The 25,399-nt window shown below is 44.0% G+C and overlaps 1 protein-coding gene across 1 annotated transcript in view; it reads left to right on the top strand.

The window, feature by feature from the left end:
* Positions 1–319: 319 nt before the first annotated feature.
* SHISA5 (shisa family member 5) overlaps positions 320–25,399 on the top strand; it is a 57,444-nt gene continuing 32,364 nt past the window's right edge. Inside the window, exon 1 of the mRNA XM_020796666.3 lies at positions 320–569. Within this exon, the coding sequence (XP_020652325.3) occupies positions 491–569 (79 nt within the window). The 5' untranslated portion in view covers positions 320–490. The remainder of the gene's footprint in view (positions 570–25,399) is intronic.

Raw genomic sequence — 25,399 nt, 5'->3', positions numbered from 1 at the left:
AGATAAAACTCGTGGGAAGAAACAGTAATCCTAGGGGGGAAAAATAAAAAACAAGAGGAAAAGAGGAAGGCCAAACAGGCGATGGATTGATTCCATAAAGGAATCCAGGATTTGGAAGAGCTGAGCAGGGTCGGACGGTTCGTAAGTCACTAATGTGGAAGCCCATTGCCCTGAGGGGGCGCTCCCTCGGCCTTCTGGCCCACCTCGGCCGCCTCGAGGGGCGCCTTGCAACGGGCAGCGCCAGCCCTGAGGCGGAGAAGGGAACCGCGGTCTGCCGCAGCACGGAACTCCCAGCCCGCGGTTTTTCCCTCGGTGTCCTCGGCTACGAGGGGAGGGCACGGGAGGCGAGGCGGGGCGGGGCGCTGCCTCTTCGCTGACGGGCAAGGGGAGCCACCCCTTTCCGAAGACGCGGAGCCGGGGACCAAGGCAGCGGCGGCCGCCACTTTTTTTCTTTTCGCCCCGTGGTCTTGTCTGGGGAAAGACGTCCACGATGGCCTTCGCCCCCGGGCCCCTCCTCCTCCTCCGCCTGGGCGTCTTTCTGGGGGTCTTGTCGCTGCTGCCGTCTCGGGGTGAGTGGCGCGGCACCAGAGTTGCGGGGCAAGTTCGCGGAGCGGGGTCGCCTTCTCGGTCACCCCTGGCGGGTGGGGTTGGAGGGGAATCGGCTGCGGACTCCTCGGCCGGCGGCGGCGGGAAAGGGGGGCGGGCGGCTTGCTGTCCAGCCGCCCCTTGAGACTTTCGTCCGAGGATCGGCCTGAGTAGCCAGAGTCGGGGGTTATTCTTGGACCGGTCGCGGCTGCGGCGTGTTTGGAGACGAGGGGCCGCCGCTCGCGGGGCGGCAACAAAGCGGGGTGACTTTGGCAGGGACTTTACGGTTGCACCCTCGGAGGAAAGCAAAGGCGGGGCGACTTTCTCGGAAGGTGCCGGGGATCGCCTCGCGCGCCCCGCGTTGTCTAGAAAGGGGCCCTGAAACGCAGGGAGACTCACTCGGGCCGGGGCCCCCTTTGCCACAAAGACCTCCCTTCTTCCCTTCTCTCTCTCTCGTCGGGATGTTTTACCAAGGGGGCGTTCTTTGCCTCTTCAGTCTTTGCGGAGGCCTCACTTGTGGCTCCTCAGCACCAGGCATTTCTTCTCCGAGGGCGCGCTTCTGAGGTTTTTCTCAACTGTCACTACTCTTATTGTTGTTGTTATGCGCGGAATCAAGTCGGAACCGACTTATAGCGACCCTAATAAGGGTTTCAAGGTAAGTGAGATACCGAAAGCGTGGGTTTACCGCTGCCACTCCCCCCCAGTGAGTTTCCATGGCTGTGTGGGGATTCGAATCCAGGTCTCTCGAGTCTTAGTCATTCAGTACCCGCACTGAGTATCTATTGTTATTAGCCTCGTCGAAATCAGTGTCTCCAAGGTTTGTGGGTAAAGGAGGCATAAGGAGATGTGGGGTCAATGTAGGTTTTGGTCATTTCAGGTATGTCCAAACGTGTCTGCTATATTTCCGTCTGTCTGCATTTTGGCATTTTGTGGGGTTAAAAAATATCCATTTTGATAAAGCCAGTGGTAGTGATATGATTTATGGGTTGGCCAGCAGCTACATTGCAATCATTGCAATACTTTCTTTGGTTTATGTTATTGTGAAACAAGTGGCCTTAAATGTCCCCTGATTTAAAACAGGTGAAATAAACTGGAATGACCAATCTTGTTTATCTTGAAAGAGAATTGTTGGCTCCACATACTTTTTTGTTGTTTAAAACAGCGGTCCCAATATTTTTGGAACTGAGGACCGGCTGAGCCTGACGAAGGCACTGGCACGCTCTCAGGTGCATGCAAAAAGTGGGGGGAGCACCCGTGTGCCCACCAGCACTGGCGTGAGCGCTCCCCCAGCCCTTCACGCATGTGCAGAAGTGCCTGCACACATACACGCTTGCACGCCCACTACTTCATGCAGGCGCTCAGGCACATGCATGAAGGGGTGGGGGAGCACTCATGCCGGTGCTGGCACGCGCACATATGCACAAAGCAGCTGTGGGGGGGGAGTGTGTGGGGGGGTGGGAGGTCTATCTCTGTGGTCTGGTCCAGCTCAGGCCACAGACTGGCACCTGGCCGTGGTCCAGGGGGGTTGACGACCTCTGGTTTAAAAAGAATCCAGGCTGCCTGGGCTGAAATATTGATCCTCCAAAGAGGCCTTTCAAAAGAGAAAAATAGTGACTTTGTTATAAACTGAGCATGTATGACACAGACTTGTCAAACGGGTGATACATGCTAAGGGAGAAATGCAGGTCAACAAAGGTCCACAGTTATTATACAATGAGTTTAAAAAAAACTGGTTTGCTTTAAAGAAAGTAATGACAGTCTTCCAGGAAGGGAGACATTTTGCCATATCTCTGGGAAATTGGCATACAGTTCTCTACGGTATATTCAAAGTATTTCTGCATTACAAAAGCATAGAGCAGTTATGTTTGTACCAGCTCTAAGTGCTTTTCAGTAGATATGGATAGCCAGTCCTTGCTTCTATCCTCCCCCAGCAACCATAGTACAGATCATGTGCTCATCTTCTGAGAACCTCTAGCACAGAGTTAATTCTGCATGAGGGAATGTTCGTTGGAATTTGTATGTAGTGCGTTATATTTCCGTTTTTAAAAGCCAGAAAATTCAGTTCTTTAAAAAAACAAACCTTCTGTTTATGAATATGGGATACATTATTGTTTTTCTGTATCCATGATTTGTAATTCCAGGAAAAGACCTGATATTGTTGCACAATACAGTGGTGCCTCGCATAACGTTTGCTTCGTTTAACGTTTTTTTCGCTTAACGTTTATTTTTTCAGAGTCAGATTGAGCTTCGTATAACGTTTTCCCCTATGGGCGATTTTCACATAGCGATTTCGGGACCATGCTTCGCTTAACGTTTTTTTTAGGTCCCCTGCTTCACTTAACGATGTTCATTTTTTCAATTACAAAAGTGTCTTAACATGTTGAAAAACGGTTTTAAATGCTTGGAATCGTTAGTGCACCTTCTAAAATGTGTGCATACTTAATTTGGCGTTGATCTGACTTTTCGTTAATTTTTTGTGAATTTTTTTCTCCCCCATAGGAAACAATGGAGCTCTCAGATTTTGACAGCTGTCAAAAGTTGGGGGGAAAAATTCACCATAAATTAACGAAAAGTCAGATCAAAGCCAAATTAACTTTTGCATCCGTTTTAGAGGGTGCAGAAGCTAATCCAAGCATTTAAAACCATTTTTGACCCTTTTATGATGCACTTAAATTTGCAAAAATTGACTTCGCAAAGCCATTGAAATGTATTGAGTCGGCTTCAATACATTCCAATGGAGGAAACATTGTATCGTTTAACAATGTTTCCTATGGGTTTTTTCGCTTAAGGATGCCAATCCGTGCCTATTGGAACGGATTAACCGGTTTCCAATGCATTCCTATGGGAAATGGTGTTTCGCATAAAGTTTTTTTCGCATAAGGTGTTTTTTTTTGGAACCAATTAAAAACGTTATGCAAGGCACCACTGTATAACCCTCGCACTGCAACAGGAAAAGGATGCTAACCTTTACGTAGGAAATGGAAGCATGAATATTGACACCACCAACAGTACCAGTCAAGATGATCTACAGAATACCCTCTTCTGCTCACTACCATCCACACTTGTTGAAAAACAACCCTGACAATTGCTTTGTGTTTGGGTGAGAGGTGGTTAACAGATGAAAAAAGGAGCAATTTCCGTTGCTTAGTGTCACTAAACTAATTACAGTATTTAAAACAAGTGAAACTGGAGGTTAAACTAAATGTTCCAAAAACAGTTTCCATATCTCATTCAATCTGAATGTCTTTAGAAAACATGTAGGAAAAAACAAAGAGTGAAAATGTTTCTGCATAAGGCTTTTCTCCTGCTGTCACTCAGGCCTTCATTCATGAAATTCCCCCATTTAGACCATCATTTTGCGATTCCAATTGTGGTCGCAAAAAGATCATCGTAATGCGGTTTCGTCGTAATGCAGGGCAATCGTAAAGCAAGGCACCACTGTGTAGGGATAGAACACTTATCAGAGATCTGGAGCTGTCTTTGAATTCAAAGGCTGGAAGGAACAATTGTTTAGTACTGGACAGATAAACAATCACCCCAGCCCAGAAAACAACCTCCCAGTCATTCAAATTACATGTGAGGTAGTGAATAAAACTCCAACATTGGCAGCATGCAATTATTGTAGTAATACAGGAAAAGATGTAGTAACTTATCTTACTTTAAAATTTTAAAATATTTAAAAAAATTTTTAAAAAATTAAAATAATTTCTGGAGTATAATTTCATGCCTTTGTTTGGCCTAGAAATTCAGGTATAAATGAGTGTTTCCTGCAGGAAGGACATTTGTCAGCCATGTTATTCTCTGGACTGGTATTATCAGAAATAGACCCTGATGTCAGCTACTTGATCTTCAGTGGCTACAAATGAATGTGGTTATCTGCTAATGATAATGGAAATAAACAAGCAATAAGGGAACAAATGCTATTTTTAACACACTGAACTAAATAGCTGGAAAAAGTAGGGGAAAAATTGAGCGAACACAAAGAGGTGTTCTCTGTTGTAACTGAACCTGACCGAAAAGTCCTGGTGTTTTGTCATAAACTATATTCTTATTGTGCATGTTATGTCCCACCTTTAGGCGCTACTCATGTTCCTCTGTCTCTGGGAGGTGTTGGATTATGAGTCACCTATTTTTAGAGAAGAAGAGTTAGAGAGCAATACGGTTTTCAGAAGTCCAGCCTGCTGTGGAACTAGTGTAGATAAAAGAAATCAAATACATGGTTCTTTTTAGGAGGTTGATTAGATCCGTATCAGGTGCCTTGTGTTTTCCCTTCTTGTCCTTATTTTCCAAATCCTCCACAGCCTTTCTCCGCTTCCCCACCATCTTTTTTATTTTGAAATAATCCAGGCTGAAATATTGATCCTCAAAAGAGACCTTTCAAAAGGGAAAATGGATAACTTTGTTATAAACTGAGCCTGTGTGACAGACTTGCCAGGCAGATGACACATCCTAAGGGAGAATTACAGGTGAGTACAATATAAGCTTCTGGGCTGCAAGGTTGAAAGACCAGCAGTTCAAATCCACGTGACGGAGTGAGCTCCCGTCGCTTGTCCCTGCTCCTCCCAACCTAGCAGTTCTAAAGCATGTAAAAATTGCGAGTAGATAAATAGGTACCATCATGGTGGGAAGGTAACGATGCTCCGTGTCTAGTTGCACTGGCCACGTGACTACAGAAACCGTCTACAGACAAACGCTGGCTCTACGGCAGAGGTCCCCAACCCCCAGTCAATGGGCCGGGCTGGGGCCTGCATCAGACCGGGGCTCGGAGACAGATCTCCCGCACCCATCCTGCACACACTCTCCCTGCACAGCCCATTTGCACCTGCGCGTTAGCACGCCCGCACGAGAGCTGCACCGTCCATTGAGCATACATACGATTGTGCACATGCCCACATGAGCACCCCTGCTCCTTTGCACATGCGCACGAGCACCCCGCATGATAGCATGCACACTACTTTGCACACGTATGCACGTGCAGGGAGGTGCCCCACCTTCCCCAGCCAGTCTGTGGGGCTAAAAAGTTTGGGAAAAACAGGCTTGCTTCAAAGAAAGTAATGGAGTGACAGTCCTTGAGAAAGGGAGACATTTTGCCATGGAGCTCCATGGAATTAGCATTCAATTTTGCAAGGTATATTTAAAGTATTTCTGCATTACAAAAACTTCAATGAGTTATTTATTTTACCAGCCCCAATTGCTTTTAGTAAACATTCTCTCAGGGTTTCTGAGACCAGGTTCCTGACACCAGTCTTTGAAAGAGAAATCACCTCCAAGTCTGGAGCAATCTGAACCTTTGACCCTGTCAGTCAAGGCTCAGTTAGCAGTTTGCCTAGGTGTATGTTGTGTAGCTGGTGATTTCAAGTGTGCCGAACCTAACACAAAAATAGCCCTCAGTGTCTTCCAACCTGGGAGTCTCATCTTCTAGCACTATGACTTGAATTGTTTTGGATTGTCTCACCATCATAGGATTTCAAGATGTAAAATATTCCAAAGCAGTTGATAATTGCTTTGTTCTGTTCAGTACAAGTAGGATTCAGTTTGAGTGTCACTACTATTGTCTACAACAAATCTCCACCAGGGTCACTTCCCATTGCTGCCACTGCTCAATAGCAGGAGTTTCCCTGCCCTAGCATCATTGGAACTCTGAATTCCCTTCCCCTGATGTGACTGTTAATTCCAGAAGAGGATGCATGTATTTTAGTCTGATGTCTCAGCTTTAATGATTCCGCCTTTGGTGACCCTGCTAGGTGTACCCAAATCTAGCCTTCTGACAATATTGCTCTCAGCCTCCCAGATGTATTCAAACCCTCTTACAGTCTTAAGGTATGCACCCTACAGAGGGAAGGTTCTTTTAGTTTCTACTGTATCGTTTCACTGCCAAAGGAATGTATTCTTTTGATAACACTGTATTTGTGGGCAGACATCTATGTAGCTGGGCAGGAGAACAGCCTGTTAATTTTCTGACACAGTGTCAGCAACTAGATTTCCTGTTATCTTGAAATTACAGTGTGCATTGTCTTGTGGCATTTTAGTAATCTTATTGAGATCATATTATTGGGGGAAAGTGTGGGTTTGAGTCTGACACATCTGCTTCAGGGGCCCATCTAGGTCATGATATAATCTAATCTGACTGCCAGTTGCACTATGGCCCAGTGTAGCTACACCATGTTGATAGGTTAACAGTGTTTAGCAGATAAAGAGTGTGGCTTTTTTAAAAAAATCTTTTTTATGTTACAGAATAACCAAAATGTTACAGAGTAACCAAAACAAACCAAAAACAAACATTAACAAATAAATCTGAAAAGAACTTATAAAAAAAAGCAAAGCGTGCTGCTTATATACCGCCCCATAGCGCTTCAAGCACTCTCTGGGCGGTTTACAATTTAATTATGCAGGCTACACATTGCCCCCCCAGCGAGCTGGGTACTTATTTCACCGACCTCGGAAGGATAGAAGGCTGAGTCAACCTTGAGCTGGCTACCTGGGATTTGAACCCCAGGTCATGAGCACAGTTTTAGCTGCAGTACAGCGATTTAACCACTGCACCACGAGGCTCCTTACCGTATTTTTCTGTGTATAAGATGTCCCCATGTATAAGACACCGCCATTTTTCTAATCCAAAATTAAGAAATCTAAGTGGGGTTTAGCAAGTGTAGGGGGAAAGGGATCAAAGTACTGCAGGATCACTTTGATCCTTGCTTTCCCCTCCACTTCTTTTTGTTCTCTTATCAGCTTACTTCCATGTATAAGACGACCCTCAATTTTAGTCTAAAGATTTTAGACAAAAGTATAGTCTTATACATGGAAATCTATGGTAATCCACACATTAATAGCCCAGTTTGCTCCTTCTGGGACCATTGGAGATATTCATTTTCCCTCCGTTTACAAACCCCTTTTCCCCTTCAAAAAATACATGCTGCTTGAAGAAATATACAGCCCTACCCTCTTTCAATACAAAATCAGTAAATTCCCCACTTTCACTTGAATTTGTGTCTCCTTTACTTGTTCGCATTCAGCATTACGCCGTTCTGTGCCTGTATTCATGCATATATTAGTCACAGTCTGAAAGCAGAGTCTAGAAGTGGCTTGTTAATCATGATAAGTATCTGTGCAGAAATAACATTCCCCCAAAGTTGATCCTGAAGTGGGAAGAGAAGTCTGCCCAAGACAGCAGAAGAAATGGGGCACGTGGCAGACTAGCTGTTCCTTTACCTGTGTTAAACTGTGTCCTCCATTGCAGTAGTGGTGTTTAATTTCCTATCATCATTTCCAGGCTGATCTTAAACATGTTTACTCTGAGGTAAATCTCACTATGGCCAGTGGAGTATACTCTTCAGTAGGTTCTGCCTGGAGATAATGATATCTAATGTTCCCAGCAATGGAACATTTTTTTACGCTTCTCTATTTGAAGCACACACCCGTTGCATCGGTAAATAAACCAGGATGAACTGCCGAACCAGCGGTTCCTGCCCATTTCTAGATCAGACCATTTATATACTTAGTCCAGTGTTGACACTGACACACAGCGGCTGTGCAAGATTTCAAGTGCAGTTCTCTCCCAGCCTTACTGGAAGACTCTGGAGACTAAACCTGGAAACATCTAGTTAGAAAGCATACGTATGTTCTGCTTTTCAGCTACCAGCCTTTCCTCCACCTGGCTGGAATCCATGACTGCAATGTCTAGAAAACTCATTTTTCTAGATGTGTCGTTTGGGCCTTGGGCTTTTCACAAACTGAGCAGAGTCAAAATGAAAGCACTTTGTAATCAATACGTATCTGTTATAAAAGCTTGTAAATTCCATATTGAATATTGTTGTATCTAGTTTATTTGCAGCTCTGTCATTTGGCTAGGGGCTGGAGCAATCAAAAAACATCTGAGTAAAAACGTCAGATTTTCAGATGGGGAGGAAGAAGGAAAATAGCTGTGTGGGTTGTTTTGGTTTCTTCCTCCTTGAGTACAGGAAATATTATATGGGCTAAAGAGGCAGAAATGAGGTGAAATAAGATCTTCAGTTGTAGAAAGCATACACATTAGACAAACTTTTAAAGACAAAAATCTTCCTCTGTTTTCCCTGCTATGAAAAAAAGAAGCATGGATTAGCCTAGGGATTTATTAAAAGGCCTTTGAATATCAGAAGAAATTAGAGGATCAAGATTGAGGTCTCCATCTTGTTTCAAGGTTATTTTTCTTTAAAAAACAGTTCTTTGTTTGTTTGTTTGCTTGTTTGTTTATACCCTGCCTATCTGGTCATTGCGACCACTCTAGGCTGTTTCCTCCTTGAGTTTCTGTATCAGTAGAACATTTTTATTAATAGAATCTTTTCTTTTAAAACAGAAGCATTTTTAGTCCTCCCAGTGGAGTCTAGTGGTTTGTAAAGCAAGTCCTGCTTTGGGAAATATTAAATTTCACGAGTCCAAATAATAAACTGTTTGTAAAAGCCAAACACAGACATTATGTCTCTTTGAAATAACTATACAGTAAAGGTGAAAGGGTGTGTTGGAGTTTCTTCTAGTACTGTATACTGTATTTAAAAAGCCTGATTTCAGCTACCTTTCTTGGCTTCTTGAAGCTCCATGGAATTCATATTAGAGCTTAGTATGTATACCTTGCACTGTGGTTTTGTTCCTGTCTGGTGTTAAACCAGACACTCCAGAGGACAAAATGGACTAAGGCTGCAGTTTTATATCATATGAGGGAACTGCTCCTTATCATTGGTTAGCAAACCATGATAATACGGTAGGACCTGATGGTGCAGACTATTCCAAAGTTTTCAGCTCATGGCCAGATGAGATCCAATGTTATATATGTGTGTCATCGTGTGTTGCACTGCTATAGGCCCACTGAATCAATGGTTATTTGCTGAGACATTTCCTCCTTGAGTTCCATCTAACTTTAGTGTAATAATTCATAGTTAGAGTAGGCCCATTTGAATCAATGGAGCTTATACAGTGGGGTCTTGACTTGAGAACTTAATCCGTATTGGAAGGCAGTTCTCAAGTCAAAAAATCTGTAAGTCAAGTCTCCATTGACCTACAGTGCATTGAAAACCGATTAATCCCGTAACAGGCCGTTTTTGTTCCATTTTGGTTTTTTTCTGGTCTGTAAGTCAAATCTCAGTCTGCAAGTCAAACCTAAATTTTGCGGCCAGAGAAGTCTGTAACTCAAAAAGTCTGTAAGTCAAGCCGTCTGTAAGTCAAGGGTCCACTGCAGAGGAATTGACTCACTGAAAGCCCATTGATTAAATGGGTCTACTGTAGTCTGATTTACCTCACTATGCAGCAGGATTTGGGCCAGTTTGTCTAATTGTGTCCCTATAGATAAAATTTAGCCTTCAAAATATGGAGGCACAATGACTGTAAACTACACAAAGATAGGCGTGTCTAAAGGCCACACACATTATTAGAAGTAGTGGACAGATGCCTATGTAGTACATACACCTATTGTGTTACCTTAAAAAAGGAAACAATACAGTGTTTCAAATCAAAATTGTAAACTGTTTAGATCCTACTTCAGCTGTTGTTCAAAGCAGCTCACACAGTTAATACAAAATCATTTGATAAACCAAAGATGGGAAGACTGCTAAATCTGAAAGTCTAATTGGTTTGAAATCTGAAAGTCTAATGCTGATGGCAGAAAGTGAGGAGGAATTAAGGAACCTCTTGATAAGACCTACTGGGATCTGCCACACGTTAACTAAGCTGCCACCAACCATTCCCTATAAGAAGTCACACAGACCAGGGATGGGTTTTTAACAAATAAAAGAATAAGGTTTATTTAAATACAACACACAGGGAAAATAAAATGATCAGGTGAATAAGATAAAGTAACGTGGCTTATTCTCATTCATACATGCATACAGTTTGGTTCACACAGAACCCTTAACTTGAAGCACAGACCCTGAACCTATCAGTTCTGGCTAACCAACAGACACCTGAACCTATCAGGTTGGTACTCTGACACACAGTAGTACCCTGTCTGACACACAGACTCCCACACCAGCTTCTTCTTCCCAGCTGCTGCTTCTTCTCCCAGAGTCTGCTAACTTCTCCACACACGCATCACATATATATACAGTACAGCCCCTCCTCCTGATGTCCCGCCTTCCACTCCCCATAGGATGGAACTTTCCCTCCAAACCCATGACAGACAGGTAACATCAGTGCTGTATGTAACACCTCCCCTCTTTATAAGTTGTTTTGTAGGGGGAAAGCTAAGGTGCTTTTTCCCAAAAAACAACCTGAATCCAAAACATACAAAAACATTTATACATACAATATCATACTTACTTATACTTACATTCTAAGTTAACCATAGCAATTAGGCATTTAAACATTTACCATATACATTACATCAATTTACCTTTATTCATACAAACCAAGTTCAAAAAATAGGTACATTTAACTTTTTGTCATCAATATATACACATAGTCCATGTTCTTTCGCCGTCTTCAATCTTCAGGTCTTCTTGACAAGGCGTCAGCAACACAGTTCACTGACCCTCTGACCACCTTCACTTCAAAGTCATAGTCCTGTAGGTTTAAAGCCCACCTCATAAGTTTGCTATTGTGGGTTTTCATTGTCTTTAACCATTGCAATGGTGAATGGTCAGTGCACAGAATAAAATGTCTTCCCCAGATGTAAGGCTTGGCCTTCTGGATCGCGTAGACTATGGCCAAACACTCCTTCTCCACGGTTGCCAAATGTCTCTCACCTTTTTGAAGTTTCCTACTCAGGTAGGACACTGGATGCTGGTCACCATTCTCATCCTCCTGGCACAGAACTGCTCCTACCCCGCTGTTAGACGCATCGGTGTAGATGATGAACTCCCGGTCGAAGTCTGGAGCACGCAGCACAGGATAGTTGATTAATGCCTCCTTCAACCTCTGGAACGCCGCCTCACAGTCGCTGGTCCACGGGATGCGGTCATCAGCCTTCTTCCTCGTCAGATCGGTCAGCGGAGCCGCAATCTCGCTAAATCTCGGGATGAACTTTCTGTAGTAGCCCACCAACCCAAGAAATGATTTGACTTTTTTCTTGGTGTTGGGTCTGGGCCAATCACGAACAGCTTCTATTTTGGCCTCCAGGGGTTTTATCACTCCTCCCCCTACCATGTGACCCAAGTATTTTATTTCTGGGCTACCCAGCTGACACTTGCTGGCCTTTACTGTTAGCCCTGCTGCACTTAACCTCTGCAGCACTAACTCCAGGTGTATCAGGTGATCTTCCCAGGTATTACTGAAGATCCCTATGTCGTCAATGTAGGCCACTGTAAAGTCACTGAGCCCTGCCAAGGTCTGGTCCATCAGCCTTTGGAATGTGGCTGGTGCATTTCTGAGACCAAAGCTCAGGACTCGAAACTCATAGAGACCAAAAGGGCTGCAAAAGGCAGTCTTTTCTTGATCCCTGGGATCAATTCTTAATTGCCAATATCCCTTTACCAGGTCCAATGATGAGATGAACCGACAACCCCCTATGGTTTCAATCAGGTTGTCTAGCCTGGGCATTGGGTAGGCATCAGGAGTGGTTACACGGTTTAATTTCCTGTAATCGACACAAAACCTAATGCTCCCATCAGGCTTGTCCACAAGGACTATCGGAGAGGACCAAGGACTAGAAGAGGGGACGATTATGTTCTCCCTAAGCATCTCGTCCAGCTCCTTCCGCACCTTGTCCCTATAGGGTCCCGTTACTCGGTATGGGGATACTGCCTGCGGGGGTGCATCCCCTGTGTGGATCCGATGCATCACTCCCTTCACTACCCCCGGCTTGTTGGAAAACACCTGTTGATATTTACTAAGCAGCATTTTTAGTTCTTGCTGCTGGTCTTGGGTGAGTGCAGGACTGATCTTTACCTCCTCTGGGTTGTATTTTACTTCCCCTCTACCCTCCCAGAAGGGTAATTCAGCTTCCTCACTCTCAGCTGCTTTTATCGCGAATAAAACCCTCTGTTCCCCTCGGTAGTAGGGTTTTAGGGCATTCACATGAACCACCCTCCTTGCTTGGTTCTCCTCCTGCTCTATAAGGTAGTTCAGGTCTGACATCTTGGAAATGACCCTATATGGTCCTGCCCATTTGAGCTGCAGTTTATTCTCCCTGCAGGGCCTAAGCCAAAGCACTTCCTCCCCTGGGTCAAAGTGCCTCTCTCTAGCTTTGTGGTCATACCATGTTTTCTGTCTGACCTTCTGAGCTTGCAGGTTTTCTGCTGCCAGCTCTAGATTTCTCTTTAGGTCATTCATCAGGGTGTCTATGTATGTCACAACGTCTTGTGGGTCATCCTGGGTGATCTGCTCCCAATTTTGTTTGATCAAATCAAGGGGCCCTTTCACCCTTCTCCCAAATAAAAGTTCAAATGGACTGAACCCGGTACTGGCTTGTGGCACTGATCGATAAGCAAACAAAAGGGATTGCAGCTTCTGGTCCCAATTGTTTGGATTCTCTGCCAAGTAAGCCCTAATCATGCGCATTAGAGTCCCATTGAACTTCTCAGTTAACCCATTACTTTCAGGATGATAAGCAGTGGTTTCCTTGTGCTTAATTCCACAGATTTGCCATAAGCGTTTCATGAGCTTTGATGTGAACGATGCGCCCAAATCTGTGATTATTTCTGAGGCAAATCCCATCCTGGACATATACCCCACCAAGGCATCTGCCACTGTGTTAGTTTCAATGTTAGTCAAGGGTATGGCTTCAGGGTACCTTGTGGCATGGTCCACAATGGTGAGAATGAACCTGTTCCCCCTCTTTGTGGCCTTGGGCAAAGGTCCCACAATATCCACCCCTATGCATTTGAACGGAGTGTCAATCACAGGCAAAGGGCACAACTTTGCTTTGGTCCTGTCACGGCTATTCCCCTGCCTTTGACACACATCACATTGTTTACAGAACTCCCTGATCTGCTTCCCTATGTCAGGCCAGTAGAAATTCTGTGTGATTCTCTGCTGTGTTTTGTTCACCCCTAAGTGTGCAGCAAACATGTCAGAGTGCCCCCTTTGTAAGATCATGGGGCGATACTTTTCAGGCACCACTAGCTGACTTCTGATCCCATCTCCCCCTTTTGAGATATTCCTCAGGGTCTCTCTATATAAAATCCCCTTTTTCTCCAGAAATCTCACTGGGGTTTCAGGTGTTAGCTGGGCGTCAGTCACCTGTTCAAAACACTTTTGGAGAGTGGCGTCTGCCTTTTGCTCCTGTCCAAATCTGCTGTCTGTGGTTAAGGTTTCCACCACAGCTTCTGAACTCCCCTCTGCTTCCGTCTCTGGCTCATCATTACCCCCTTGAACTGTCCCCGTGGTGGCTTGTGAACGTGTAATCACTAGCACTCTTTTCACATGTTCAGCCAGGTCATTTCCCACGAGCACGGCTGCTGGCAGAGTCGATGAAATCGATAGCCGCCAAACTCCCCTCCAGCCTTGAAAGTTGACAGGTACCTCCGCGACTGGGAGTGAGATTATCTGCCCCTCAATCCCTGCTACCTTTATGCTCTCATTCGGGATTATATATTCCCTAGGAATAATATCTGGATGGCACAGGGTCACCTGAGAACAAGTGTCCCGCAGCCCCCGATACTGACGGCCAAGTATTCCTACGTCCACCCCTGCTGTCTCAAACAACTGAGAATCTGTTCTCACGAGCAAGCATCGCTTGACCTCCACAAGAGGACCACCTTCCTCAGCCTGATCAGCAGATGCAGCCGTTCCAGACTGAGCAGCCATGGCAACAGGCTCCCTCAGTGACAATGAGCCTTGCTCTCTCTGGACACAGAACACAGCTTTTGGCTTGGTTCCACTAGAATCCTGAGGCACAATTCCTTTTAGCTGCTTTAATTTCTCACACTCTGAGATTAGATGGCCCTTTCCCTGACAGAAATAACATTTTCTGGTGTATTTTGAGTCTTTCTCATCTTGTTTTGGTTTTCCCTCCAAAACCTGAGGTCTTGGTTTCATGTCTGAGGGCTTCCCTTCACCATGGGCCCCTCCCCCTTGCTGGTTTTTCCCTGGTCCCTGAGAGTACTTGCTGTAGGTTTCTTTGGGTTTACCTACAGATTTCCCCTCACCCAAGGGCTTTCTTATTTGGGAAATAAAATCTGCAATCTCGGCGGCTTCTACCACAGATTTTGGTTTCCTTTCCCTCACCTGGAATTTCAGTTCCCCATGCAGGACTGAATAGAACTGTTCCAGTGCTATCAAATCTTTAAGCTGCTCGTAGGTCTCTGTCCCCTCCTGAGATAGCCATTTCTCAAGCAGCCTCACCAATTGGGCCCCCACTTGGGTAAAAGTCTGCTCTGGCTTTTTGGTGATTGACCTAAATCTTTGTCTCAACTGTTCCGCATTTATCCCATGTCTTGCAAACACCAGTTTTTTAAACTCTGCAAAATCTTTCATCAGTTCCTCAGGCATCTCGGCATAGACCTCAGCCAGGCTACCACTGATTAAAGATCGCATGATGGTCATCTTCTCAGTTTCCCTCACTGAGAAGTCCACAAACGCTCTTTCCACTAGGGAAAAGAACACCTCAGGACAATCTCCCTTGTGGTACACAGGGAATTTCTTCAGGTCAGCCTTAGACAATTGGCCTCCCTCAGAATCCCTATTGTTATTATTGTTCTGGTTCATCAGTTCCAATTTTTTTAATTCAAACGCCATCCTTTCTTTTTCCAGAGCAATTCTCTCTCTCTCTAGTTCGAAATGTCTCTGTTTCTCTCTTTCCCTTTCCTCCATTTCCCTCACCCTCAGTTCATACTGTTGGGCTATGAGCAATTTTCTGAGTTCTGGGTTCTGCTCTCCTGTGCTGTCACCCTGCACTGAGCCAAATTCATCCTCAGAACCTTGGTCAACCTGGGGGTCTTTCACTTCACCCATTTCTGCCATTTGGCTTCGAGTCAAGGGCATAATCCCCCCTCAGAACAGGCTGCTTTAAAAAGTCAAGCCTCAAAATAAAACGACCACTTTTTTTTTTTTTTTGCCTCAGAACCAGCCCTCTAGAGCTTGCTGCTGTTCCTTCAGCACTAACTTGCAACTGTTGCAAGCCAGAGTCTACCCCCCTCTGCTAGGCCTCTCAGCAGGCAGGCTAGATCACTGTTACTATACAGTTTTGCCTCAGCTTTTTTCCCGCCAAAACAGGCTGCCTCAGAGCACTCTAATCTAGTCTCCCCAGTTGGCACGTTCTTCCACTAGCGCACCTCCCCGTGAGGTACACCTAGAAGATTACCTACGCGCCTCAGATTGTCCCTGACTAGACCCCCCTTGCTCTGGGCACACTTGCCAAGGCTTTGCTGGACCGCTGGACAACTGGACCAGTCGTATCCCACACGCTGGACACCAATCAATGTGACAAACCCAGACCTACTGGGATCTGCCACACGTTAACTAAGCTGCCACCAACCATTCCCTATAAGAAGTCACACAGACCAGGGATGGGTTTTTAACAAATAAAAGAATAAGGTTTATTTAAATACAACACACAGGGAAAATAAAATGATCAGGTGAATAAGATAAAGTAACGTGGCTTATTCTCATTCATACATGCATACAGTTTGGTTCACACAGAACCCTTAACTTGAAGCACAGACCCTGAACCTATCAGTTCTGGCTAACCAACAGACACCTGAACCTATCAGGTTGGTACTCTGACACACAGTAGTACCCTGTCTGACACACAGACTCCCACACCAGCTTCTTCTTCCCAGCTGCTGCTTCTTCTCCCAGAGTCTGCTAACTTCTCCACACACGCATCACATATATATACAGTACAGCCCCTCCTCCTGATGTCCCGCCTTCCACTCCCCATAGGATGGAACTTTCCCTCCAAACCCATGACAGACAGGTAACATCAGTGCTGTATGTAACAGGCGTGTCTAAAGGCCACACACATTATTAGAAGTAGTGGACAGATGCCTATGTAGTACATACACCTATTGTGTTACCTTAAAAAAGGAAACAATACAGTGTTTCAAATCAAAATTGTAAACTGTTTAGATCCTACTTCAGCTGTTGTTCAAAGCAGCTCACACAGTTAATACAAAATCATTTGATAAACCAAAGATGGGAAGACTGCTAAATCTGAAAGTCTAATTGGTTTGAAATCTGAAAGTCTAATGCTGATGGCAGAAAGTGAGGAGGAATTAAGGAACCTCTTGATAAGGGTGAAAGACGAGAGCGCAAAAATGGTCTGAAGCTCAACATAAAAAAAAAACTAAGGTTGTGGCCACTGGCCCCATCACCTTTTGGCAAATAGAAGAGGAAGATATGGAGGCAGTGGCAGATTTTACTTTCTTGGGCTCCATGATCACTGCAGATGGAGACAGCAGCCACGAAATTAAGAGATGCCTACTTCTCAGAAGGAAAGCAATTACAAACCTAGACAGCATCTTAAAAAGCAGGGACATCACCTTGCCGACAAAGGTCCGCATAGTCAAAGCTATGGTTTTTCCAGTAGTGATGTATGGAAGTGAGAGCTGGACCATAAAGAAAGCTGACCTCTGAAGAATTGATGCTTTTGAATTGTGGTGCTGGAGGAGACTCTTGAGAATCCCCTTGACTGCAAGGACAACAAACCTATCAGTTCTGAAGGAAATCAACCCTGAGTGCTCACTGGAAGGACAGATTCTGAAACTGAGGCTACAATACTTTGGCCATCTCACAAGAAGAGAAATTCTTTGGAAAAGGCCCTGATGTTGGGCAAGTGTGACGGCAAGAGGAGATGGGGACGAGAGAGGACAAGATGGTTGGACAGTGTCATAGAAGCTACCAACATGAATTTGACCCAACTCCCGGAAGCAGTGGAAGACAGGAGGGCCTGGCATGCTCTGGTCCATGGGGTCATGAAGAGCTGGACATGACTTAATGACTGAACAACAACAACAATTGGTTTTGCTTACTCAGAAGAATGTTCACTGAGTCCATTGTAATGTACGCCTCACAAATACACGTAGGTTGCAACCTAAAAAGAGCATATAATAAATAATACGTGGTGGCGCTGCGGGCTAAACCGCAGAAGCCTGTGCTGCATAGTCAGAAGACCAAGCAGTCGTAAGATTGAATCCACACAACGGAATGAGCTCCCGCCAACCTAGCAGTTCGAAAGCATGCAAATGCAAGTAGATAAATAGGGACCACTTCAGTGGGAAGGTAACAGCGTTCCGTGTCTAAGTCGCACTGGCCATGTGACCACAGAAGATTGTCTTTGGACAAAACGCTGGCTCTATGGCTTGGAAACGGGGATGAGCACTGCCCCCTAGAGTCGAACACGACTGGACAAAAATTGTCAAGGGGAACCTTTACCTTTATCTTTACAATTGCTTTAGTATCAACCACAAACTGAGCCAGGATTCTCTAATTTCAGGTATAGTTCAGAAACTTTGGGTGACTTACAAAGTCAAGTTTCCCTTCATTGTAATTCTTATTGCTCTAGAACAGTGTTCCCAACCTTGGTTTCCCAGATGTTCTTGGAGTTGTAGTCCAAGAAAATCTTGACAAACACAACTAGTGATGAAGGCTTCTGGGTGTTTTATTCCAATTAAATAATGATTGTTCTTGTATTTGTGTATATGTGTGATTTATTTTTTAAGATTTTATTTGTGATCTATTTTATGTTTATGCTATTTATTGTGTTTCTGGAGAGAAACCAGGCAATAATATAATAACTAAAAATAAAAAAGTAATTAATTATAACATTTGATATGTGAATAGAAAATCTGTCTCAGAGGATGAAGGAAGCAATGAATAGAGTATATAATTTTATGTTTTTTTCTTTAGTTTTTTTAATTTTATTTTTCCTTTATTATTCATTTAATGTAATTGTAGTAAATGTCTTGTGTCTTTCGCTTAATAAATAAAATAATATTTTAAAAGTGTTGTTATGGTTCTGAGATGCTAGGTGGTACAGGCCTGTTATAGGGACAACCTTTGAAGACCAAATCAAATGTGACAATGTTTGTCAGATGCGCACAGATTAGGTTATAAATTGGGGGTGAAAGCAACAGCTTTTCTTCTTCAAGTTTAGAAATCAACTGAGTTAATTAAAAACTAAACTTATGGAGACTGTTGGGCTGGGCCTTGGAAGATGCAGAGCTTGGTTGCCACTGAGCCACAAAACTTGCTGGGCATCCTTGAACTGATCAACCTCTCTCTGCTTAATCCACCTTACAGTTTTATTGTAAGGAGTCTGGTAATTCTGCCCATTTGAGGACTGTTACGTTTTAGGTTATGTAGGTTCTATACTGTATATCAGGTTTGTGTATACACAGTTTTGATGCCTGCTTTGTGGATGGTCCTAGGTGTGATTTGCAGTTGAACAGCTGAATGAATGGTGATTGGTTAGTGTGATTGGAATGTTGTCGTCTGGAGGTCTGATGAGGGTTGAGATATGACTGTCTAAGAGGGCAACTGCATGGTCAAATTCTGCAGATATGAGTGAATTTTAACTAATTTTTACTGTCTACATCAGGCTTGTCCAACCTGTGGCCCGAGGGCCGCATGCGGCCCAGGTCAGCTCGTAATGCGGCCCAGTGCAATTTTTTATTTTTAAAGAAATTCCAAAGTTTCAAGTTACACTACTGGCGCTTGCGGCCGGAATATGGCCGGGGCATGTCACAACAGTAGAGGGGGAGAGAGGGAAGGAAGGAGTGGGAGGGGAGGGGACAGGGGGGCTGCATGACTGCATTGCGCCGTCCCCGTCAATAGGTGGACCCCCTCCCAGCCCCATAAAGCTGCCAGAGTCGAAGCTGGCAGCCTCTGCTGTCTGAGATCACAGCTGCCAGTAAGCGTGCTTGGAGCGAGGCTGCGGAGGACGGCTAGGGCTGCCCCCCATGCGGCCCAAACCAAATTTTCATCTTCTAATGTGGCCCAGGAAAGGTGAAAGGTTGGACACCCCTGGTCTACATAATGTATAAGGTTGATTAGAATTTTGATTCAAACTAGCTTCAAATTAGATGTCATCAGAGATCAGTAATTCCTTGAAAGTAAGGGAAGGGAGCAGTGGATGAGTGGTAGGAATGGGGTGATTCCGGATGAAATCATTCTGAGTTGTGGATCACGATGTATTTTGTAAAATTACTGTTCAAACTTTTGATGATCTATATTCTGAGACTGTGAAGTATCTTTTCCACATTTTTTTTCCACATCTATAGAATAGTTTTTCAGAAATTTTGTGGTGTGAAGTTTGAGTGGGGAGGATTCCTAGAGAGGATATTTGGCTAACAGCCAGGGAAGGTCTACCTAGCTTGAGTGCAAACAATGACTGGTGTACAGTATTCATGCTGACGTTCCTCCCCTCGAGTCCTCCTGAATCAGGTGAGGGGACGCTTGAAACTCTTCTCCCCACCCACCCAGCATACAACCAACACATCCACAAATCCCTCCTGTGCCTCTTTCCTGGCTGAATATATAAGAATCCTACTCTCACCTGGAGGATTTCCAGTTGGAGTTTCAGCTATTTCACCCTGATCCTCAGGCAAAGTCTCACTGCGCTTTGCAGGTGTCCCTGTGGAATAAACGTTTTCCTGTGGCGGCAACATTTTCAGTCCACAAGGGACCTGGGAGGGGGGAGCTTTGGGCTGGAATGTGACTTGCCTTGCAACCAGTATGAATAGTGAACTCTCAAATCAGTTTGCACCCCCTGTGTGAACCCTGTTTGCGATTTCATATGTAATACAAGTTGTGAATCAAATCACAGGAAAGCTGGATCATTTCAATTTGGCTCTCCAGTGTAGCCACACCCTACTCTAGGAAGAGACATAAGAAAGTTAGAGCAGAGAGCTGAAGGGAATTAGTAATCTATGCTAGAGTTTATGAAGAGAATTCCATCTACAGTAGTCAGAGTTTGAGTGCAAGGAAAGCTATGGATCTGTATCATATTGTTTTGAATTTTAAACTATTAACAAATACATTTAGATCTTACTATTGTTTTACCCCTATTGCTAACATCCAATCAGCTACCTTTCGGTTCATAGCTATTACCTATAGTATCTAAATAACAAGTCATATTAATTGTTTGAAGCAGTTTATCCTCATTATTTGTTTTATATGGAACTAAGAACAGGGAGCCTAGACTGCTAACAAAAGGAAATACACCAATGTCATATGCAGCTGTGCTTTCCCGCTAGGAACAAAGAGTTTTATAACTCTTTTACACAACACCTGAATTATCTGGAATACCAGCTTGGAGTGAAAGAGACTCTGGCTGGGCCAGTAATTGCAAAATACCTGGGAGGAGATTTTGAGGATACTTATTCTTGGAATTTAATGTATTTCTTAGGGGCACTACCTCCCCCACCTTTATTTTGCTGGGGTGGAGAACTTAATACAGTTCTCTTATCTTCAGGAAAGGAAACCAAAATAATAGCATTATAACATTATATGATGTACATATTGCAAACCTTCCAACAATACATACACTGCACTTTTTATATACTTGTCTTTTATAATTCTATCCCACATTTCACCTATCTTATTAAACTACAAAATAAATGTTAACATGTTAACTTATACTTGCTCACATTTTACAATTAAGGATTCACATTACATGACTTATTACACGTTTTCTCTTTAATTAAGTTACATTTGGATTACATCGTGTTACATTTTCCATCTTTACATTTTTCCTTGTTTAATAAAATTGTTTTATATCTATATAACATATCTATATGCATATGGAAGTTGAATCATGGCAACTGTACTTATTAGGTTGAAACATTTTGCTACCCTGTTTCCCCAAAAATAAGACAGGGTCTTATATTAATTTTTGCTCCAAAAAAACCACATGGGTTTTCCAAACTTGCTGGCATATTGAATGTAGCACCTTAACAGCGTCATCTTTTAAAATTTTAAATAGTTCAACTGGAATGCCATCATCTCCACTGGCCTTGTTGTTAGCCAGGCTTTCTAAGGCCCACTTGACTTCACTCTCCAGGATGTCCGGCTTAAGGTCAGCAGCCACACTATCTGGGTTGTCTGGGACATCCAGATCTTTCTGGTATAATTCCTCTTTCTGGTATTCTTGCCACCTCTTCTTGATGTCTTCTGCTTCTGTTAGGTCCCTACCATTTTTGGCCTTTATCATGTCCATCTTTGCACAAAAGGTTCCTTTAATATCTCCAATTTTCTTGAACAAATCTCTGGTTTTTCCCTTTCTTTTATTTTCCTCTATATCTTTGCACTGTTCATTTAAGAAGGCCCTCTTGTCTCTCCTTACTATTCTTTGGAAGTCTGCATTCAATTTTCTGTAACTTTCCCTATCTCCCTTGCATTTTGTTTCCCTTCTCTTCTCTGCTGTTTATAAGGCCTCGTTGGACAGCCACTTTGCTTTCTTGCATTTCCTTTTCTTCGGGATGGATTTTGTTGCTGCCTCCAGTACAATGTTACGAGCCTCTATCCAAAGTTCTTCAGGCACTCTGTCCACCAAATATAGTTCCTTAAATCTGTTCTTCACTTCCACTGGGTACTCATAAGGGATTTGGTTTACATTATACCTGACTAGCCCAGTGGTTTTTCCTACTTCCTTCAGTTTAAGCTTGAATTTTGCTATAAGAAGCTGATGATCAGAACCACAATCAGTTCCAGGTCTTGTTTTTGCTGACTGTATAGAGATTCTCCATCTTTGGCTGCAGGGAGCAAGTGTGTGTTCAGTCGTTTAGTCGTGTCCGACTCTTCGTGACCCCATGGACCAGAGCACGCCAGGCCCTCCTATCTTCCACCGCCTCCCAGAGTTGTGTCAGATTCATGTTGGTTGCTTCGATGACACTGTCCAACCATCTCATCCTCGGTCGTCCCCTTCTCCTCTTGCCTTCACACTTTCCCAACATCAAAGTCTTTTCCAAGGAGTCTTCTCTTCTCATGAGATGGCCAAAGTACTGGAGCCTCAGCTTCAGGATCTGTCCTTCCAATGAGCACTCGGGGTTGATTTCCTTTAGAATAGATAGGTTTGTTCTCTTTGCAGTCCAGGGAACTCTCAAGAGTCTCCTCCAGCACCACAATTCAAAGCATCAATTCTTCGGCAGTCAGCTTTCTTTATGGTCCAGCTCTCACTTCCATACAACACTACAGGAAAAACCATAGCTTTGACTATTCGGACTTTTGTTGGCAAGGTGATGTCTCTGCTTTTTAAGATGCTGTCAAGGTTTGTCATTATGCAGGAAGCATAATCAATCTGATTTTGGTATTGCCCATCTGGTGATGTCCATGTGTAGAGTCGCCTCTTGTGTTGCTGGAAAAGAGTGTTTGTGATGACCAGCTTGTTCTCTTGACAAAACTCTATTAGCCTTTGCCCTGCTTAATTTTGAACTCCAAGGCCAAACTTCCCTGTTGTTCCTTTTATCTCTTGACTCCCTACTTTAGCATTCCAGTCCCCTATAATTACAAGAACATCTTTCTTTGGTGTCAGTTCTAGTTGTAAGTCTTCATAGAACTGGTCAATTTCAGCCTCTTCAGCATCAATGGTTGGTGCATAAACTTGGATGACTGTGATGTTGAAAGGTCTGGCTTGGATTTATATTGAAATCATTCTATCATTTTTGAGATTGTTTCCCAGTACAGCTTTTCCCACTCTTTTGTTGACTATTTCTTCTATGGGATTCGTGCCCACAATAGTTGAGATGATAATCGTCTGAATTGAATTTGCCAATTCCCATCCATTTTAGTTCATGATGTCAATGTTTATTCTTGCCATTTGACCACCTCCAGCTTCCCAAGGCTCATAGATCTTACATTCCAGGTTCCTATGCAGTATTTTTCTTTGCAGCATTGGACTTTCCTTTCACTTCCAGGTGCGTCCGCAGCTGAGCATCCTTTCAGCTTTGGCCCAACCACTTCATTAGCTCTGGAGCTACTTGTACTTGTCCTCTGCTCTTCCTCAGTAGCATGTTGGATGCCTTCCATCCTGAGGGGTTCATCTTCCAGCTTCATATCTTTTAGCCTTTTGTTTCTGTCCATGGAGTTTTCATGGCAAAGATCCTGGAGTGGCTTGCCACTGCCTGCTCCAGGTGGATCACGTTCAGTCAGAACTCTCCACTGTGACCTGTCCATATTGGGTGTCCCTGCATGGCTTAGCCCATAGCTTCTCTGAATTACTCAATACCCTTCACCACAACAAGGCAGCAATCCGTGAAGGAGAATACGAGACCAAAGCTGATAGACCAAATCTTTTTTTTTTTTTGCTCCGGTTTTAAACAGTTTGTTATCCTGAGCTGTTTCCATTCTCATCTCCCTATAAATTTCTGCTTAGTCCACCATTGATTTGTGATCTAAGGTATCATGTTCTGTCTCCATCCTTAATATGAAATTCAGCACAAGTCCTCATAAAGCTTGTGGGGAAAGATTCAATGTTATCTTCCTTTTACTATCTAGGGAATATCTATCTCCTTATGTTACCCAGAAGGTTTACCTCAGGAGAATACTGCTTAATTAACTTGATCTTCCCCCAACGTTCCACTGATTCTCCTACCATTTGCTTTAAAATTATACCTCAGAGAATCGTATTAGCCGAGAGGGCAACTGACCTTTCTGAAATGATTCCTAACTCTACCAGAGTTAAAATTTCTAGCCATCAAGTCTACAGATCCACCTAGGATCTGCCTGAGACCACTTCAAGTGCTCCAAAATCTTCCCCAAATTCTTTGATCCTGCTCCTCTACCTGGTCTCTAAATCTTCTACTTTCGATTTTTCTCAAACCTCTCCTGGCTTTTAAAACAAAACAAACCCTCTACTAGATACTGAGGGGTTCATCTTCCAGCTTCATATCACTGCCACCAAAATATGTGACCAGCCCAACTGGCTAATCACTTTTCCAACGCTCTGGTCCCTTTGCTGGGCCATCACAGTCCAAGATATCCCAGGCATCCCCTTACCAGGAGCAAGGGCACCAGGACCCAGTCCACTACGCAGAGTACCAAGTCCAAAGCCCAGAGGCAGGAGCACAAGGCTGGGAACACGGAGCCAGAACAAGGCGCCGAGGTGCAGGAGGTAAGAGCAGGCGCTAAGGCAGGAACAGATGCAGGAATATTTGAACACGGGTCTCTGGAGCTCAAAAGCAGCAAAAAGCTCCACCAAAGACCTTTGTTGCTGAGGCAAGGTCTGGGAGGCAAAACCACTCCTTCAATAGGCCTTCCCTCCATGTTTCCAGGGGAGCCTCATGAGTGGCCCAGCAGCTGCTGCACAGGCCAGGGACCGAGACTTGCAAAAACCAGGCCATTCCTGGGTCAGGCTTGCCCCGATCCTGCATGATCTGTACTTAAGTCCAAAACATAAGACGCAAAGTGATTCAAATTTAAAACAAACAATAATGTATTTTATTTTATGAAGTGTAATCGTTATGTGGCACAATTCGTAGTCATGCAGTTTCTTGTATCTTACAGAACTAACCTTCTAACTATAACAAGTTCTTTCTTAACGATATAACTATGACAGACAATTCTCTTTTGGAAACCCACACTACTGTGCTGACAAACTATGCCTCAGCCTTCCTCCTGCTCTCTCTGTTAACTTTCTCTCCACTTAACTCTCTCCTTCCCAGACTCCTTTTTTCTCCCCTTGAACCCACTTGGGGAGTTTTGATTGGCTCAACCCCTGCCAATCAGCTTCTCTTTCCTGACACCGAGCGAGCGAGGTTGCCTGTCACAACTGGTATCTAAGGGTTTAGCTGTTAAAAGATATTAAAAGGTGGCAGAGTGGTTCTTGTGACAGCCTCAGGAGCGTGTGGTCCAGCTAGTGGGAAAATTGAGGGAGAAATCAGTGCCTCTTCAAGACAGAACATCATAAGAACTCTGGGCTTGAACTCATTGTCAGAAAGATAGTATAGAACAAATTGATTGAAATGTGGTTTCC

This window comes from Pogona vitticeps, chromosome 2 (genome assembly GCF_051106095.1).
Source record: "Pogona vitticeps strain Pit_001003342236 chromosome 2, PviZW2.1, whole genome shotgun sequence".
NCBI lineage: Eukaryota > Metazoa > Chordata > Lepidosauria > Squamata > Agamidae > Pogona > Pogona vitticeps.
This window is presented reverse-complemented; position numbering and strand designations above follow the sequence as displayed.